The following is a 19992-nucleotide window of genomic DNA, read 5'->3' as shown; positions in this document are numbered from 1 at the left end:
CAAGGAAAGTCTATGACATTAGCAACCTCTTTAAAATGTGTTGGAGATCAATAAAATGAATTTACAAGCACAGCTTAAATGTACTATTTAATATAATAGTTGAACTACAGTGTACTATTTGGAAAAGCTTGCATGAAAATTGTTTTAAAATGGAAAAAAAAAAAAAGTAAAAAGAAAAAGAATTTCTGAAAGGAAATTAATATAAACTCTCCTTGTCCTCTTCTGATGGCTGGGACCACACAAGAGGTTTATGAGTCTGTGGCTGCCTACTGGCTAATAGACTCTGTATGTAGTTCAGAGAGTAAATTGTTTCAGATCCAAAGATCCAGGGTTCAGTTTCCATAGATGACTCAACCAGAGACATTAGTTGCATTGAGACACAGGAGTGAGCAGAGAAGCCTGCCCAGAAAAAGACAAAACAATAGAAGACACAAGAGAGAAATTTCCAGGGGAGATATTTGGCTACAAAAACTGCCCTCATTTTTGTGTCATCTGAAATTCAGTTGGAATCACAACTTAATTTTCAGTGCTGTGTATACAAGTGGGTTTTTAATACCCAACATTGTTAATTTACCAAATTAAAAAACGGTGGGAAGACAACATTGTATCCAATTATAGTACTTATTTCCACAAAATAAAATAAGCGCCATGCCAAAACTAAATTTATTATCATTTATGCATCATATACTCATTCATTTGATTGTATGACTAAATTTTACAGGTTAACTAATGCATCAGAAAATCTAAACTCATTGCAGTTGTGATTTACTAATTCTGAAAGGTACCAAACATGCAAGTCCTTCTACCGGTATGTTAAGTATTCATCACAAATTAAATAAATCAAATGACATCTGCACAGGGAATGGGTATTATTGCATTTTCGTGTGCATGCAAAACTTAGATTCTACACCAGAATGCTGAATGGGGTAATCAAATTGAAAATGTTCAAAAAGCAATGGCTACTGAGCATTGTCCATCTGTCCAAAGAAGTGACCACAGCAACCAAAAACAAGCAGGGCTCCCACAGGTCCTTGACTCAGTTCACTGCTGATTCACTGCCAGCTCTGAATTCCAGCCTGAGTCTCGTGGCCCTAGCATAAATCTAATAAAAATATGCATCTAGTGTTTACAGTAAATAAAATATCTCTGTATTCAATCCTGCTACATTTTATCTTCAACAAAACATTAACAGAACCATTCTCTTCAACTTCTAACACACCAGCATAGAGCATCCTTTCTGACCATTTCCACTGCCAGAAGACACTGAGGTTTTAAGAATTAAAATGTACTTTAATCTTTCTCCCTTGACCCTCCCATAAGTTTGATGATATTCTGATCTACTGCTAAATGAACAACATCAATATGCTAATTAAATTACCATCTCACATGTACATCAGCAGAAAAACATACAGTCATTATCAAATTTCCTGTGGCTAACTACTGCAAAACTGCAATCTAAAATGAAGTCTAGCATGGTAAGAATAAGAAAGCAGAAGTTGTCTGTCTCTCCAAAACATTCAGTTATAAATTCAATTACTGTCTCAGGCAGGTCCTATGAGACTTGCCAGATTCAACAGCTTTCACCACAGTTATGCTATGCAAAGTGTTCAAGTATGCCAAAATAAATTTCTCTGCCCATTAGGTGTAGTTAACTGTGCTTCACTGAATGAGCCAGTAAGGTATCAAATGGAAACTACAGAAATCTTTTGATATTTTAGAAAAAAATCTTCTCGGATTCTGAAGATTTGTCATTTCTTTGAAAGTTGTGGCAGGAGGAATTGCAAAAGTACCTTCTGAAGTGTGTTAATCTTACTTTCCTTCCTTTATCCAGATGAAACTACTGCTATCCTTTATTAGGAGCTAATCAACACGGCTGATACACAAAGCTTTCCTAGCACATGACCTGGGGAATCCCATGATGCTATCATTAACTACCTGACTCATTTAACAATCTCAGTAATCATCCTGGAGAGAATGCAGAGGAGTCAGCTCAGTTACACAGTGAAAAATCTGAAATGCAGCTCTTTCAATCAAGGCTGCTCCAATTACTTTAAATACTATCAAAATCTGAACTTTTGTTTCCTTCCTGGGAAAAAGATAAGGGGAATGACATGCTGCACTTAATAACTGATACATGGTTCATTTTTTTGCTAAAAATAGGCTCATAAGGAAGAATTCTTAGTTCCAGAGCTTTAAGATAATTTGCAAATGGCTGTTACTCCTGTACATCATTTAGCATCTTAGAGTTGCTTTCTGCTCCTATGTATGAGTGTATTTAACTACTGAAAAAATAGAAAATGCCAGATTTTTGCTTCTCCTGTAATTTTTTTTCACCAGCAATTGTAAGTTATACTTAACTGCTAGTGCTGCTGAAGTTGTAGGTTGTTCCCCATTGACTGTGATAAATGATCTGAGATTCACTGTAAGTGCTGTCAGATAACTCTGCTCAATTCTATGACATTTAGAGGAACTGCAAGGAAAACATTACTCTGAATGTCAATTATAGTAGCAGCAGACAGCTAAAACAGAAATCTGGCAGTACAGCATGTAGAGAGCTCCATACTACTGGCCTGGGGAAGAAAGTCTCAACTCTCACACTGATACCTAAAATGAGCATGCTATATGCATTACTGACTTTAAACAGTACTTCTTGGTGGTAAGAGGACTCAGCTTTTAGACCAAAACAACATCTATCCTAGCCTTTACTGGCAGTTTTTCACACTCCCACAGACAAACTTATTTGCTTAAAATTCAGTTGTCCCACTAAGCCATCATAAAAAACAAAGGTAAAAAGCAAAATACCAAGGAAAAAATAGAGGCTGCCTGATGAAGGTGTGATTCAGGCCTACTTTCAAGTTTCAGTCACAAAGCCAGTGACATAAACATCTCTTTGTATATGCAAAAATAATTAGCCTTTCAATAAATTTTAAACACAAGAATAACTGGTCATGACACAGAAGCAGTTTGGGAAATGATCCTTTGTCAAATTCTGAGGAAACCAATAGCTTTTACAGTACTATATGATTATTTTAGTCATCTGTGTTCTAAGCAGATGAAGCCACAAAACACAACACTGGCAGCAGCAAGCTTTCCCTGCTTTCAGCCTGGCAGAGCTAGGTTGACAACGTGGCCTCCAGTATCAGTGAGCTGACAGAGGCAACCTCTTATCTGTAGCTCAAATGAATGCTAGTAGTGACCAGTCATATGGGAGAGGGTATCACAAAGAAAACAAATGTTATACTCCAGCCATATTTAGTCATCAGAAGAAAACTAAACTAAAAAGAAGAGAGATAAACAGAACCATGAGAATGTACATTTCAGCTGACCAAAAATGTTGGAATTGCAGCCCTCTTGCCCTAAGCATATATGCTTAACACAACAGGAAAGTACTTTGTTAACTGTGTTTTAGAAACACATGTAGTCTGAGTCAAATACCTCCCATGAATAGAGGTAAGGAAGCCTGGAAGAATCGAGTTTTCATAACTCAGTGCATAAAATTAGAAAATCAAGTACAAAACTGTCACAACTGAGACGCAGTAACATGTAAGGATTTCACTAGCCGTCTTGCCAACTAAAAAAACCTTAAGTTTCATTATAAATCACAACCAGGGTATATGATCTTTCCTGGGCTCCTGTAATTTTTCTTGCTTCTTCAGTTAATATTACTGTTTAATACTTACTAAATATAAGACTCTGTGAGTATGCTATTCACCTCCCAAAACTGGTTCCTTGCCTTTCTCTATAAGTCAATAGCTATTTACTTTCTGCCAAATCACTACACTCCTCCCAGTTTCTTCTCATCACAGTTATCCGTTGTTTTTTTTCCCAGTTTATCTTTTATTCTTCCTCTTTCATGTGCCAGTAAACAGGCTATAATGTTGTGTTCAGATATATCCCTTCACTTATATAATCCTGACAAATTCTTCATACGACCTTGACAAATCTCTTAAATTTGTTCAAAGTAAGCCTTAAAGTCAATAAAAAAGGAAGTGCTATAACTTCAGAGATCTTATTTTATGTGATGTCAACTTACAATTCTATACAAAGACTAGATACAACTGCCAGTGGCTTCTGCTTGCTTTTCTTTTGTTTCAAAGAACAGCACTTCAGAAAGCAACATTCATAATTTCAATCCTTTACCTTGTGGAAGCTTCCATAAAAGATTTTCTTTACTTCATCATTATCAAAAGTTACAGTCTGAACCTCTCCCCTTGTGTCCTTGTTAAAGAATGACAGCACTTTGCTGGCAGCTGCAATACATTAAAATAACACATATCATTTTATATGTACTACTGAAACAACCATCCTAAGATACACTTATGGATAAAATGTAGTATACCATTCAAATGGATAACACAGATTTTAGATGGTCTTACTGACCCATAAGTACATAGGTGTATATTCCTTTGGTTTTAGAGGTAATACCAAAGTTGAAAAGTAGTTTAGTTGAATGTTTGTTAGTTGAAGAAATCATTGATGTACAAAGTAAAAATAAAACAACATTTAAAACTAGACATTTGTAATCCTTTTACCATGTAAGAATGCTTTGGTTTGGGAAGTATTTGGGAAGAATGCATGCAAAGTAATGCAATATATAAATTATCTGCACAATAAGCAAAGTCATCCTTACGATCAAGCACAACTCCAACTTGTGGTTTGTAATCTCTGTCTGTAATCTGCCAAATTGCAAAAGGCTCATTGGGGGATTCAGGCAGAAGACGGAATAACAGAATGATAGTGTAAGCCTGTGGCAATCCTTCTGGGTGAATCTCCCTGTTAAGACAACACGAGGACATTTTTTCACATGGTAACACATGAGGAAAGTAAGATCTTCATAATTTGCTCTTTTTCAAATAGAAGACATGAGAGTAACAGGGAAACCACAGTGTTTAATGGAATCTTAACTACTCTCTCAAATAGAAAATAACTTTGTGATAAAAATCATTGTGTGATTTGTTTAGATGAACTCACAGCCTGTTCAGGCACCATGGTTATGGAGGAAGCCAGAATATAACGAGGAACTCTTGGAGATGTATTCCTGTGGCAATATTCTGCATAAACTACACATATTTTTAATTCCTTGATGCTAAGTACAGAAAACAGGACTATAGCTTTATTCTTTTTTCAGCTGGCCTCTTTTAGGCAGGCAACAGAAATCAGCACTTAACAACTGATATCCTTCAGGCACAGATACAATGAAGAATGTATTTAATGTACTCCCTACAACTGCTGTTGTATTTAGGTTCCACCTCACTCCTCAGTGGCTAAGGTTTAGATTTGTGTTGTTCAGACTGCCAGTCATTAAAAAAAACCACAAAACAGACAGCCAAAAGTAAATAAAAACATGTATTAAATGGCCTCCAGTATTTTCTGAAGGGGAAGGGAGGGAATGCAGGAGGGATCTGTAAGAAAGTAGGTAGCTTCTGCTTCTACTTAACCGTTCTGATGGAACTGGGAAGGGGGTTTGGCTTCATGAACATAAACATAGAAATGAAGAGAGAAGACAGAGGCAAAGCTTATGTATCCATACATTTATGGACACTCCGCAATAACACCATCACCACACAGCACAGAGCAAGAAAGAAAATATTCACGTAGATCTAACAAAACTATTTGTAACTTGGATAAAACATTATCTTAGATATGGAAATGACCATGCCACTAGGATCAGGATGCTTTTATTCTCTTACTGACTCAGTCTAAAGTGAGTTTTATTTTCTGGCTTCTCATGAAACGTAAGTGCCCAGAAGTCTACTCCAAGCCCAGTGCAAGTCTACTCCACCTCTCACAGCAGACAACAGACTATGTATCACAACATTAAAAAAAAAAAAAAAAAGAAATAAATAGGATGTCTATCTTTTTATCAGCTTATCTTGCTAAATACAAGTTTAATCTTAAAATAAGAGATTTGCAAAACAAGATCCCAGTGACTGGGATTACCTGTACTTCTCTATATCATAAAAATTCAGGCTGTTAGAGATCCATCACCCCCATAGCTATAATGGCACATCAACAAATTCAAAAAGTCCTCGAGTCCTCCACTTTTAAAGTTGTGAGCTGAGAAGGCTGGCAAAAAGAAATTATTTCTTCATATACCTCAGCTCCTGTGCCTGTGATCAGATCTTTATCCAGTCTGGCAGGATTGCAAAAGATTTCAAAGACTTGTATGAAAAGAAGATTAAATTTCCTTAAATTTAATAGGAACAATGGGCTATTTTTAGGAATGCCTTTTGACTCAGAAGGACTTTTTTGAAACTTACTTAAATAGATGGCAGAGGAACAAATGTAAAAAGAAAAAGAGAGGCCCTGTTCTTCTCTTAGTAATACTAACTCCTAACTGAGGGGAATTTTTTTTTCTTTTTTTGTGGGTTTTTTTGTGTTAAATTTTGGAAAGAATGACCATATGTTACCCTCATAATCAAGCTCTAAGACCACAGGCCCTTGAAAACTCTACTCCATTTGCCTAAGACAGCATCTCAAGTTGCAGACAATCTGTCCCAAGTCAATGGCATCTGCAGTATGAATGATACCCCTGCAAAAAGTGGTGCTTATCCCTCCGTATTAAAACCATTTTCCTCTGGCAACATAGAGCTCGTTATACTATGTTCAACTGCCTAAGGACAAACTGTGGACTTCATGGAACTTGATTAGGAAGTATAATGTCCAAAAAAAACAACAATAAGAAACTGGATTCATAGTGAACAGAACACAACAGAAGAAATACTTCAGCATTTAATAAGAGCAATGATAGATGTTCTTTGGAACGTATTTCTTGGAGTTCAGTAAAAAGAACATCAAATAAATGCATCTTCCATAAGATACTAATGTTATAATCTATAAACTCTATTAATCCTCACCTGCTTGCCCTAAATATGAGTCTTTCAGGATTACTTACCGTATTGGCTGGTTAATGAAGGCATTTTTGTGGAGTCTAAATGCTACATAGCTTGGGAAAGAGCCTGATTCCAGTGATACACCTTGTACAGAAGCAAAATGCTTCTCTGTTAGATTATATGATTCCAGCATCTTGAAACCTTTAAACCCAGAGAGAAAACAAAAAATAAAAACACTGTAGGGCTGTAAAAGACACAAATGAACCTATGCCAAATATTAAACGGTTACTTACCAGGTGAAGTGTATCCCTCCAAGTAAATGAGAGGACAAGCTAGAAGAAACGAAAAAACATAATCTGAAATTATAAAATCTAACAGGATATGAACACAGAATATACTTCAGAATTTTTTATTACCAAAAAGTTTGTGCTTTTATTGGTGTCTGGCTGATCATTAATTTTTCATTATCAGCCAACATTTGTTACATTTCCTGGAATCACATAATTGTCAGATTTGGAAGGGACCTCTAGAGATCACCTAGTCCAACCCCCCTGCTCAAGCAGGACCCCCTAGAGCACATCACTCAGGACTGCATCCAGGCAGGTTTTGAATGTTTCCAGAGAAGAAGACTTCACAACCTCCCTGGGCAGCCTGTTCCAGGGCTCTGTCACCCTCACTACAAACAAGTTTTTGCTCATATTTAAATGGAACTTCCCATGTTCCAGCTTGTGCCCATTGCCCCTTGTCCTGTCACTGGCAACTACTGAAAAGAGTCTGGCTCCATCCTCCTTGCACCCACTTTTCACATCCTTATAGGCATTACCAAGCTCTCCCCTCAGCTTTCTCTTCTCCAGGCTAAAGAATCCCAGCTCTCTCAGCCTTTCCTCATAAGGGAGATGCTCCAATCCCCTAGTCATCTTTCTTGCCCTTCACTGGACCTTCTCTAGTAGTTCCCTGTCTCTCTTGAACTGGGGAGCCCAGAACTGGACGCCGTGTTCCAAATGTGGCCTCACCCGGGCAGAGTAGAGGGGGACCTCTCTCAACCTACTGGCTACACTCTTCTTTATGCACCCCAGGATTCCATTGGCAGTCTTGGCAGCAAGGGCACATTGCTGGCTCATGGATAAGTTACCATCTACCAGGACTCTCACATCCTTCTCGTGAGAACTGCTTTCCAGCAGGTCCACCCCTAACCTATACTGGTGCATGGAATTCTTCCTCCCCAGGTGCAAGACCCTACACCTGCCCTTATTGAACATCATTAGGTTCCTCTCTGCCCAGCTCTCCAGCCTGTCCAGGTGACGCTGGATGGCAGCACAGCCCTCTGGCGTGTCAGCCACCCCTCCCAGTTTGGTATCATCAGCAAACTCTGTCCCCTCATCCAGGTCATTGATGAATATGTTGAACAAGACCAGACTGAGTATTGACCCCTGGGCAACTGCTGGTTACCGGCCTCCAACTCAACCCTGCTCCATTAATCACAACCCTCTGAGTTCTGTCACACAGCCAGCTCTCAATCTACCTCACTGTCCACTCATCTAGCTCACACTCCCTTAGTTTCCTAATGAGGATGTTATAAGAGACAGTGTCAAAAGCCTTGTTGAAGTCAAGCTGCTCTCCCCTCATCCAGCCAACCAGTTACATCAGCATAGAAGGCTAGCAGACTTGTCAAGCATGATTTACTCTTGGTATATCCATCCTGACCACTCCAAATAGCTTCCTGTTCTTCAACTTGTTTACAGATGACATCCAGAAAAAGTCACTCCATCACCTTCCCAGGGAGAGAGGTGAGACTAACTGGCCTGTAGTCCCCTGGGTCCTCCTTCTGGCCCTTTTTGAAGACTGGAGTGATATTGGCCTTCCTTCAGTCCTCAGACATCTCTCTTTGAAAGATGATGGAGAGAGGCTCAGCAATAACATCCGCCAGTTCTCTCAGCACTCACGGGTGCATCCCATCAGGGCCCATGGACTTATGGATGTCCAGTTTGGCCAAGTGGTCTCTAACTCAATCCTCCTCTACTCAGGGAAAGTCTTCCTCTCTCCAGACTTTTCCCCTTGCCTCCAGGGTCTGGGATTCATGAGGGACAGCTTTAGCAGTGAAGACTGAAGCAAAGAAGGCATTCAGTAACTTTTGTAACTGTGTTCTGTTGTGTGGTAGAAGTACTGTTAATATTTTTACTCATCACTTTTAGTAGGATATTTCTACTGCAACAAATTGTATGGAACAAAAAATGAACCCCCTGAATATTTTAAGAGTCTACTTCATAAGAAGAAAGAAGCACAATGACACAGTCTTTCCATGAATATTTAAGGGATGAGTCAGGCTGCATAATAGCTGTCAGATTCACGAGGAAAAACTGGAGATTTATATGGCTTTTCAGGAGCCAGCAGATGAGGCAGTTAGGGAGTACACAGTTGCACATGATAGGCCTAAGAATTTCTAATTTTTGCCATAGAAGGATTTTACTTGAGTAAACAACTGAACTTTATTTAGATTATTTTTGGACAGCATCACAGACTATAGTTGCACCTCTTCAGTGCCCCTAGGCCAGCAGTAAATAAGAGACCTGTTGTGCACCTCAGTTCATATTGGGCATCATTCTCCTTCTTAAAGAGCAGCAGTTCTCACTGAATGTTACTCTTTTTGTTATACCAGTACTTTTGAAATGTGAGTACTTTTGAAACATAAAAATAATACCTACTTCAAAAATTTTTAAAAGTTACTTGGCTCCCTTAAAGTATGTTCAGTTATTATGAAACCTAACTTTTATATATAAACATTTGTTTTTATGTATCTTAAATGGGGTGGCAACTGTAGCCAGTATATAAAGTAGCAGTATATAAACAAATGTATTAATTTTGGCAAAGGGAACACAATGCCTTCTACTTACTTGAGGTAGCTGTCTCACATACAAAGGTGACGAGGTTATCTTGAATCTTTTCAAAGGCATCAAAGTCATCAACAATAAACACATGACGCTCACTGGGCTTGCTGGCAATCTTGGCCAGTTCATTGTAATCTACATCAGCCACACCAACCACAAAGACACTGAAGCCTGTAAAAATAACACTTGTCACTTGAAATGAAGAAAATATACATTACCATTTTTCAGGTCAATATTTCACAAACTATATCATTGATTTCTCAGGCTCTATCTAGTCTTTCATCTGTCCTTCATTATGAGCACACATTCTGGACAACCTTTCAGACTATGAAAGCTCAGGAGGGTTTAAACTGATTTTTGCATCTTTCTTTCAAAACTTTCTCCTCCTTCCTTCATTGATTTTTTTAGGCATTATGCAATCTCACAAAGCTTTGGCTTCCTGGTTCCCTCATTCTTTCTTAAAAAAGCTACAATCGTCTCAGCTCTACAGTATATTAAATCTGTCTTGTGTCCAAAATCTCTGGGCATACTATTAGTTATCCAGTTCTCTATGTGTTGAAATCCCCTGGATTTCATGCTTCTGTTTCTTTTTCACTTTCTCAGAGTGGTATTCATCTCACCAATCATTACTTTCCAAGTTAGCAACAAGCGTAAGCTAGTTGTCTAGTCTGTCTATATAATCAATAGACAGACATGGGCAGACTCACAATGCAATACATCTCACCTCCTTAAGATGCTTAACTTTGAGACAGAAGAAGTTGTGGTCTGTAGATGCCCATCTGTTGTTCTCTTCACTAGCAATAAAAGAACCCTACATGATGACCTTAGACTAGATATCTAGTTGTTAGATTGCTCAAGTCAAATGAGAAGAATGCAGACCCTAGAATTTAATCATATCACCAGGTGTTACAGCAGAATCTTGTTCTTTGTAAAGATGATTTTCCTCTTCAAACCCTTAAATTACTGTCTCCTTGCCTTCTATGTAGTTTTTGTTTCCTGCTATCTTCTAGCCTTTACAGAATTCTATCTCTGACTCATTTCTTCCTTCCACTTCTCCCACCTCCGTCTCCATGTGATAATTTGACCTCTCTTTGCCATACCAAAAAACAAGGAAGAAAAAGAAGTCATTACACAATTCAGCACTATATAAAAAAATCTCCCACAAAATTTCATTTACAAGAAACTGCACAGACATTGAGAAGTTTGGTTGGAGGCTGAAAGAAGAATTTGCATGTATTGCAAATTATAAAGATATCTTTTCTACCTTTTTAATTAAAAAAAAAAAAAAAAAGGAAGGTAATTATTCCTCTGTAGCCAATTCTGGTGAAGCTTTGGCTGAAATACTGCCCAGCTTTGAACATGACATTTAATATGCAAAGAAACAAAAGCAAGTAGAGGGGAGAGCAAAAATTATAAGAGGTTTGGAAAACACAATCAACAAGAGGTTGCAGGAAATGAGTTTGTTTAGTCTAGGAAAGAAAAGACAGAAGAGGAAATGACAAAAGTTTTCAAATATGAAGGCCCACTACACTGAGCAGTGATCCACTGCCTTCCTAGTTAACTAGGTAAATGAAAACAGGACAACAGTTCCAGCAGCCTGAAGAAATACTTTGGTGAAACGTGAGGCAAAGCTTTCCAACTAATAAGGTAGTTAAGCACTGAAGCAGATTAGCCAGGGAAACTGTAGAAATTTTTATTAATAGGGCAGCCATATATCTTTAGAAACCATCTAGACAGAGCTGATTCTGTCAGGTGACAGAGGTAAAGAAGATGACCACTTGTGGTTTACACGCCAGTGATTTCAGTAAGGAAGCACATCAACTCCTTACTCAGGGACCAGGACCCCAGGGGGTTCATGCACTGAAATGCAAAACTGCTGGGTGCAGGGACAGGAATAGATTATTAGACTCACATAATCCATATTCATCAAATCTGAAGAGGAAGTGCAACACTTCTCAGCTCAAAAGGTAATGAAGGAGTCAGGTCAGACACAGCCTCACCGAAAGTTAATTTAACTGGAGATACACTGGTTTATATCAGGTAGAACATAAAGCTCAAAAAGCCAGGCCCATTACATCAGAAGCATTAGAACAGAGTACACTTCACAATGATCCCTGGGGTCCACAGAGCAAGGAGAGAAAGAAGTAACCAAAAGTCGTGTCTACGACATGCTATACACAAAGAATTAGTTGAAATCCTTGGGAAGCCACATCCTTCCCAGGAGATAGCTAGAGAAGGAAGTCTGACCCACAGAATCTAAATTCTTCAAATAGTTTTGAGTTTTTTCCCCAATACTCAGAGTAAGTTTCTGAGTCCATAAATTAGGACTAAAGGATTCCCAGGCAGCTGAAGCACCACTTATAGTTGCATTGCTTAACATACAAGGAAATGAAATAGCCAGGTATTGTGAATTGCTTACCAGAGTGCTGTATGACTGTTGCTGCTTTCCTCACCTCATCCTGAGACCGACCATCTGTGACAACAACAAGCACCTTGGGAACACCACGTCTCATGCCACTCTCCCAAGTCAAAACCTTTTCTTTGATAAATGTTAGGGCTTTGCCTGTGAAGCGCACAACAGACAAGGAGTCAGATGTATTATCCACAAGAAGAAATTCCTTTACTTTGAAAGAGCAACAGCCACACAGCTGAAATAGCAGAACATAAAAACCTAATTCTTCAGCCATGCAATATGAGGATAATGAGGCAGTTTCTGAAAACATTTTAACTTAAAGAAATATAATTACTGCTCAGAATTACCTGTCCTTGTGTTTCCTCCTCTGTACTGAATATTTTGAAGAGCTCCTAGGGCCTGGGCCTTGTCATCAAACGTATTCAGTTTAAATTCAGATTTTGCCTCATCACTGTACTGCACAAATGAAACCTGAAATTGAATTTATCACAGAGATTTCAGACCAACTCTCTCCATTTAAATATGTATTGTGGTATATTAGTAAGCATTAAACAACTGAAAAACTGTTTTCATATATGTATGATTATGCACATGTAGATATTTACACACACAGATATCATCATAGCTACGTGCACACAGCAACTCTTTCTTTCTCTTTCATGTATGGAATGTGACATTAAATACTAATTATTAAATTATTGCTGTTACTATGTTGCAGTATATATAGTGCCTATTCTTTGCTTCTAAGCAGATGTACAGTATCCATGAAACTTCTTCCAGGCTTTTTTAGGAAATATAAAAAGAATTTGGCAATAGAATGTCAATAAAAGTCAGGTATATACAAAATTGTGTACTATCTTTCCTTAAATACTGGAATACAGTCACTGCATACTTATTCTAATATCACCTTTAAATATTATACTTATATATTTTGTTTTGCTCCTTTGACTATTCTGTAAAATTGCAATATTATAGTATACTAATTTGATGCTGAATAGACATCTCCCTGTATGTATATATTAACTTTTATTGAAGTAAACTCCCCTTTTGAATGATTCATATCCAATTCAAAACCTGAGATTGTTGCAAATATCTCAAGAGGTATACAATTTAAATATTTTATTAAACATTACTATTTACATGTCTCTGTCACCTATATTAGTCTTTCTCTATCTCTAGGCTGGGGACCCATACACATTTGCAGGAAAAAAAAACAAAAAACAAACACAAGTGGAAAGGAAAACTACCCAGTATAGATTAGAGGTAAGAAGAATAAAGAATGTCCAAGACACAGCACAGTATGAGGGCTATCTTTTCCTGAAAATATCTACAGAGTTAAAGATAGGGAATCAAAGACCCCAAAATATGCCTAGATGATGAAAAGCAGTTCATGAAAAATACATATAGTTTTTACATATCACTCCCACAATCTCCCACAAAACAAACAAGCTTCAGCCTTCTAACCAATGAAAACTCCTTGCACCTGCAGGTCATTGCAATGCTCCAGAAACACCTTGTAAGAAACTCTCTCACATCTTATGTCATTCACTGAATCTAGCGAAAGAGAAGTGCTTATGGGAACCTAGCCAGTGATCTCACCCAGCTTCCCACAAGCAGAAGAAAACCAGTAATGGTACAAGGCTTACACTAAGTTTGACAGCAAATGTCTTTGACAGAAGTATGACCAGCCCTGAAATCCAGAAAGTCTATTCCTAATTACCTATTACTATTCACCCTTTAAAGATGCAATAATTCATTAAGAGGACTAACTTTACACATTTTCATACTTCAACTATGCCCACTGTGGAGTGGACCTATGTTATCTATTGTTAGAATGTGATGAAGAGATTTGTGCAAGTGCCTCTCTCTAAGGGATTCTGGCTACTTTACTGCAGTGGGATTCTAAGCAGCTCTACAAGTCACAGCTATTGGCAAGCCAGCTGAGCTCTGTGTGCACAAAACTCCTGTCTTGCACTGAGAAATTAAAACATAAACCCCACTCAAAAGTCAGACTGTCCCCAAAACAGATTTCTGATACGCCAACGAAAAAACCTAGCATATAACAACTAGGCAGTGTGCCAGTTGTTGATGCCTCATAAAAAGAAACAAAAATTTAAAACTAACCACACATTGATCTTACATCACTCAAGTTTCTCTGCCTGGAGGATTCCCACACACTACAACTTTTGTCTTTCAGAATAGTAATCTCTGAAAATAGACTGGGTGACCTTTGTATTTACAAAATAACTAATATATTTCATAAATAATTCTATATGTACACATGTACATGTGTTGTACAACAACCTAATAAAAAAAAAACTGACAGCATCTGAAAGAGTGGAAAAATCAGATGTAACTAGTAATTGAGCTTCATCTTCAGTTTCCCTCCAAAATGTACCCAATGGAAATAAATATACCTGGATTCCAGCTGGATTAATCAAGTCAAAGGCTCCTACTGTATTAAAAACAAATTTCACTACTTTGTTGAAGTTATCATCACCAATACTCCAGGAAGCATCAGTCAAAAATACTATGTCTGCTTTAGCACCTCTGCATACTGAAAGAAGAAAAGGCACATTTAAAACACATTAATCATATCATTGTAAAATAAAGTGCATTGCTTCAAAGTTTGAAAATTCAGGAATGAAAAATATTCAGCAAACTTCTAATACCATGCAGCCAGCCTGGCCAATGGCTAATGCTCAACACAAAAACACCTTTTTTCAAATAAAAGTTCAAGAAATGCGGAAGAGCTCAATAATTGGTTTAAATTACTTCTTTTTTTTTTTTTAGCTGAGCAGGTACCACAACACACAAGTTGTCTGCTAAGGGCAAACAGATGCACAGACTTGCTGCAGAGCTATAGAATACCATTATTTTTTTCCCCAAAAGTATGCACCTCACTGTTCTAAACCAGGAAACGTTGAAGTCTATCAAAAGCTCAAGAGCAAATGGATGTCATTAGAAAACTAGTCTCAAACTTCATTTCCCTAAAATTCTGTGCTAGTTTTTTATCTATTTAAATTTATGAAAAAGTAGAATTAAACTCTGAAGCAGTGCAGCAATTACATAAACACACTGAGTAATTCTACAAATAGACATACCATCCCGAGCTGGAGGGATCGTGGGAGGTGGAGGAGGTGTAGGTGGTGGAGTTGGTGCCTCTGTAGGTTTGACAACTGAAATGAAGTAACAATTTTTTTACTCCATAAAAACTATTTCATTCAAGGAAAATCTCTAGATTACGTATCATATTACCACACAGAAAGATCCTTAACTTTCCTCACCTGCCTAAACAACATGTAATTGGCAAGGAAAAATTTCTTGTGTTACAATACTAAAGAGATTATAGATATTCTTAATACAAAGGTACAGGATTTCATTATAACAGCAACACTTTTATAGGAGCTGAGTAACACTGCACCCTGAGAATGCATCCATTTTTCATCCAAGTGCTAGGATATCCTTGGTTTGAAGAAGAGCATAAGAATTTCTCTTTCACTCATAAAATCCAGCTCACATTACACCAAGAGAAAGAGGAGAAAAGGTCACTTAAAGAAGTACTGAAAGCCATTTAGGAGAAAGGAAGTTCTACAGCAGAAACAAGGCAAGCTCTACAGGCAAAAGTTAAGGTTCACAGTATCTATAACCTACTTGTATATTTCCTTATAGAGACTGGTGGTCCCTCAAGGTTTGGGGTCTGAACAAAGACAGTAGCATTGTATTCTGTGTCTGGTGAGAGGCCAGTAAAACAGTGGCTTGTCTCTGACCCACGTACTGTGATTTCCTGTCCTCTGGACCCTGTTAAAAAAAGCCCAAGGGAAAGAAAGTTAGAACCTACTACATCCCTTTAAAAATGTATACAAGTAAGTGTAGAAATTAGAGACCTCTTGAGAGGAGGATGGATGGGACAGCAGTCTCACTCTTGCCCTATAAAAGCCTTTCTAGACCAAGATTATACAGTGACTATGCACCTGGAGCATACTGGAGAGTAACACTGCAGTGTACATGTGAAACCCAGGTAACTAGCAGGTTCCTATGAATGAAAGTTGACAATAAGCAGCACCACCTCTGCAGCTTTTTCACCTCCCTAGAAAAACCCATCATGTTCAGAGCTTAAACTCAACCAGGTATATCTTGGCTTCTGTTGGGTGCTTGCTACACTCCCAAATAAGCAGTGCTGACACTCAAATAAGACAATCATGTTTCCAGACAATGCAAAAAAACAAATGCACTTACCATCAGCTGGGTTGAGCTTCAGTCTGTAGGAAGTTGCTGATCGATGAGGTGACCAGCGGATACATAAAGTATCCCAATCCACTTTGTAACTTGTTAGGTCAGTGACATTTAAATACACTGTGAACAGAGAAAAAGATAAATTGTTCTCTGGAAAAGAGTATGTAATGGATTAAGCACATAAAAATGAATGTCCAGAATTTGTGTTTTTTTTAAAATACTCACAAAAGGAAACAGCAGTTTTAGTCAAACCACCTAATTTTTTGTTAGGCCCTAGAGATTCCAGCCTAGCTATTTACAAAGGCCCAAAGCCTGATACCCTTCCCATATTGAGAAACAGCCCATTTTATGAGTTTCCACATTAAGTAAGTTGAGTTATTTGTAAAATAAGAAACTTCCAGAAATTGGAATCTGACTCATATATATACGGCAGTACAAAAAGAATGTACTGGGTCAACAAAACTCAGGATGTTTGTCTTAACTGCAGAAATTTGTAGAAGTTTCTTAGCTGAGGCCATCAACAAAATCAGCTCCTTCTGAAAAGCTGAAGTTTCAATCACTGGATATTCCTGTGAGATAAAAGCAGCGTAGCAAAAAGCCTAGACCTGCTTAGCATAGTAGTATCCTGAAGACAGTTAAAGAATGACCCAACAATATCTGAATAAAATTTTAGGAAGCAGACTAGAAAATTTTCTATCATCAAATTATTACTTAAAACTTTATTTCCCTTTCTGTTCCCAGGTTTAGTGTTTTTAAGGTCTACATCATAGACAGATCTTAAGTACTCTCTCTGAGAGGATATTCAGCCTTAAAAATCCTCTCTGAATCAATATTATCTCAGATCAGCATAAGTATCCAGCATGACTACAACAAAATCAGTTTGACTTACATGTAGTGCCTTGATCAGTCAAAGGTATGCTCATTCCAGAATCATACTGGGCATAAACATTCACATCATAAGTAGTACTGGGAGACAGATTATGCAAGGTGTAGGAAGTCACTTCTCCCACAAAAACCTCCATGGGCTCATTTGAACCTTGAATTGAAAGAAAGCATTAAGGAAGTACAGGGAGAGTGAAAGATTCGTGATTAGGTGAGATACAAAACTATGTGCCATCTCTCACCTGTCGTCGAGTGTTAATCTACTACTTTCTTACATTTTGGCAAATTAGACTGTTCTAAACAGAACATACACACAGCTTTATAACCTATTGTGCAATGTTTATGTTTAATTGAACTTATAGAAAGGTATGTATATACTTTCACAGTCACCTAATACAAATGTACCTAAATACCTGTCCAATACTCATCTCACATACACCAGCTCATATCCTCAGAAGGACAAGAGGCACTAAAAAGAGAAAAACCAGTCTGGTCTGGGACTTTATCTAGTCACTGTATTAAAATTTTACTATACAATTCAATCTCTGTAATTGAATGTATAAAAATTTGATAGTTTGTGTTTCTTATAAAATACTGGCAAGACTTAAGCTTCCATCAAAACTAGTAAACAAAGGAAATAAATAATCCTTTAACACGAATATTAAATTATATATATGATTTCTCTTCTGATCTCCCCTTAGCCACTCACTATTCTGAATGTGACACACTCAGAACGAACAAGTCTTCTTACCCACAGGTTTGTATACAATTTTATAGCCAAGAACTGGGGATGGTGAAGGATCCCAGGAAACTCTGAACCGTGTATACCATTCATCAGTTATATACATATTCTGTGGAGGAAGCAGGCCAACTAAAAAGAAAGAAAAACACTCTAATTAGACTAGTGAATGTTTTTCAACCTCTAAAAACTTACATTATAACTTTGTCAGGTAATAATCATGTCAAAGATGTAATTAACATACTGAAACCTTAACTATGTTGGAGTGTTCAAGGAATATGTCTTAAAATTAAAGAAGAATATACAATCTTAAAACTAATTACCAGTTCTGCCATTTCCAGTCAGTTGTCCACCATCTCCATCTTCGTACACAGCCACAACAGTAATTTTATATGGAGTATCTGATTGTAATGGTTGTAGTATCACATTATTTCTTATCCCAGGAACTGTTGTCTAGAACACAAAAGAAACAGAGGTAAACAAATTCACAGCCCTGTAACTGATCAATAATGACAGTAATTAGAAATAAAGATTTGTTTTGACACCTTGAGCACTTTATGGCCACTGCAGATGAAGTCATTTGGGATATCTTAAAGGTTATAGTCTATAAACAATTGGTAGTATTCATTATTTTAAAATATAAAACACTGTGGTCAGCACAAAAAGATTAATCATATTGACTCTTCAGCCCCTGCCCTCACATCAGCCTGAGACACTGCAATTCCTGACCAATATTTCAGTACTGTTCCCTCAGAGAAAGGACGAAGTCACGTGTTTGGAGACAGAAGAAGAGAGGAAAAAGCTCCTGAAATGGGGATGAAAATCTAAGTCGTTCAGACTACTCATCAGTTCCATTTCTGTATTTTCATTCTTGTCTTAGTGTATCATTTTCTTGGCAGAAACAAGTTAGTCTGAGAAGAAACCTCTAAATATTTTGATATGTAAAAACATGCCTATTTTTTAATTCATCAAAGTTCCCAGCTTCCTGGTGCAGCCATGCACTATTGCTCCCTTCTAATGAAAAGGTAGGTATAATCCAAAAAGTGACACTGCTCCATAAAGTGACCACAAAACTATGGAAAGTAACTTAAGGTATCTATCTCAAAAGCATCCCCCAGTCAACATTTCCCATTATTATTTGATAAAAATTTTCAGTCATTTTTAGACTTGTTATTTTCATGAAATGCTGCATATTTTCTGTACAGAAGATCTGTGTGTTGAGAAAAATGTGTGTTCTGATTAACAGTTCCAGCAGGGAATTTTCAAACACTGAATTTTCAGCATGCCCTATGCAATAATATATAAGCAGCAATAGCATTTATATAGCACTCTATACAAGCTACATTGTGGCTGGTACCAATCAGCAGGAATTCTGCCATTGACATCTACAGAATCTGAGTTTCACTTTACTATGAACACTTAGATAATTTTATAAGCATCAGATTAACTTGTGCTATCACTAAGCTGCAGGAAAATAAACACAAACACAATTCACACTGAATCTTACAAAAGCAAGTTAGATGCTGAATCAAGTTACCATTGCTTTCTCATTAAACTCTGCCAACTCTCTTCAATTTATTAAATGCAAACTTCTGTTTACTCCATATCTTAGCACATTGACTTAATAATGAACAGAGTATGAAGTAATAGATGGCTACTCACTGTAGCACTATGTCTGAACTAAATGTCTGGAAGCAGGTTCTGCTCAGAATCTTCTGATTAATATGTGAGTCACATATTTAACACTATCTTACTCACAAGTTGGTTCATTAAACAGTGTATGTTCTGCCACTTTGTGAGAAAGAAAAAAAGAAAGAAAACAAAACAAAAATCAAAAGCAAAACCTGTTTCATACAAACCATGGCTTCTCAGCATTGACATAAATGACCAAAGAACCCATAGAGTATCCAAAGGGCACTACATGTAAAACAGATGTCTTTGGTTTTCCATAGCATAAAGAATCAACTGAAAACATCTCAGTGCTTACCAAGGAATTACAGAACT

General features: G+C 37.4%; 1 protein-coding gene across 2 annotated transcripts in view; it reads right to left on the bottom strand.

Annotated features, from left to right (window-relative positions):
• Window positions 1-19992, bottom strand: part of COL12A1 (collagen type XII alpha 1 chain) — a 101117-nt gene that overhangs the window by 23623 nt on the left and 57502 nt on the right. For both annotated transcript variants that reach the window (XM_051614522.1, XM_051614521.1), the window contains 14 exons: window positions 18312-18441; window positions 18001-18120; window positions 17257-17403; window positions 16371-16487; window positions 15786-15932; window positions 15236-15310; window positions 14549-14688; window positions 12479-12602; window positions 12138-12281; window positions 9725-9889; window positions 7127-7165; window positions 6896-7034; window positions 4631-4773; window positions 4141-4250 (listed from right to left, as the gene is read on the bottom strand). In XM_051614522.1, the coding sequence (XP_051470482.1) occupies window positions 4141-4250; window positions 4631-4773; window positions 6896-7034; window positions 7127-7165; window positions 9725-9889; window positions 12138-12281; window positions 12479-12602; window positions 14549-14688; window positions 15236-15310; window positions 15786-15932; window positions 16371-16487; window positions 17257-17403; window positions 18001-18120; window positions 18312-18441 (1740 nt within the window). The remainder of the gene's footprint in view (window positions 1-4140; window positions 4251-4630; window positions 4774-6895; window positions 7035-7126; window positions 7166-9724; window positions 9890-12137; window positions 12282-12478; window positions 12603-14548; window positions 14689-15235; window positions 15311-15785; window positions 15933-16370; window positions 16488-17256; window positions 17404-18000; window positions 18121-18311; window positions 18442-19992) is intronic.

Source organism: Apus apus, chromosome 3 (assembly GCF_020740795.1).
Source record: "Apus apus isolate bApuApu2 chromosome 3, bApuApu2.pri.cur, whole genome shotgun sequence".
Taxonomy (NCBI): Eukaryota; Metazoa; Chordata; class Aves; order Apodiformes; family Apodidae; genus Apus; species Apus apus.
This window is presented reverse-complemented; position numbering and strand designations above follow the sequence as displayed.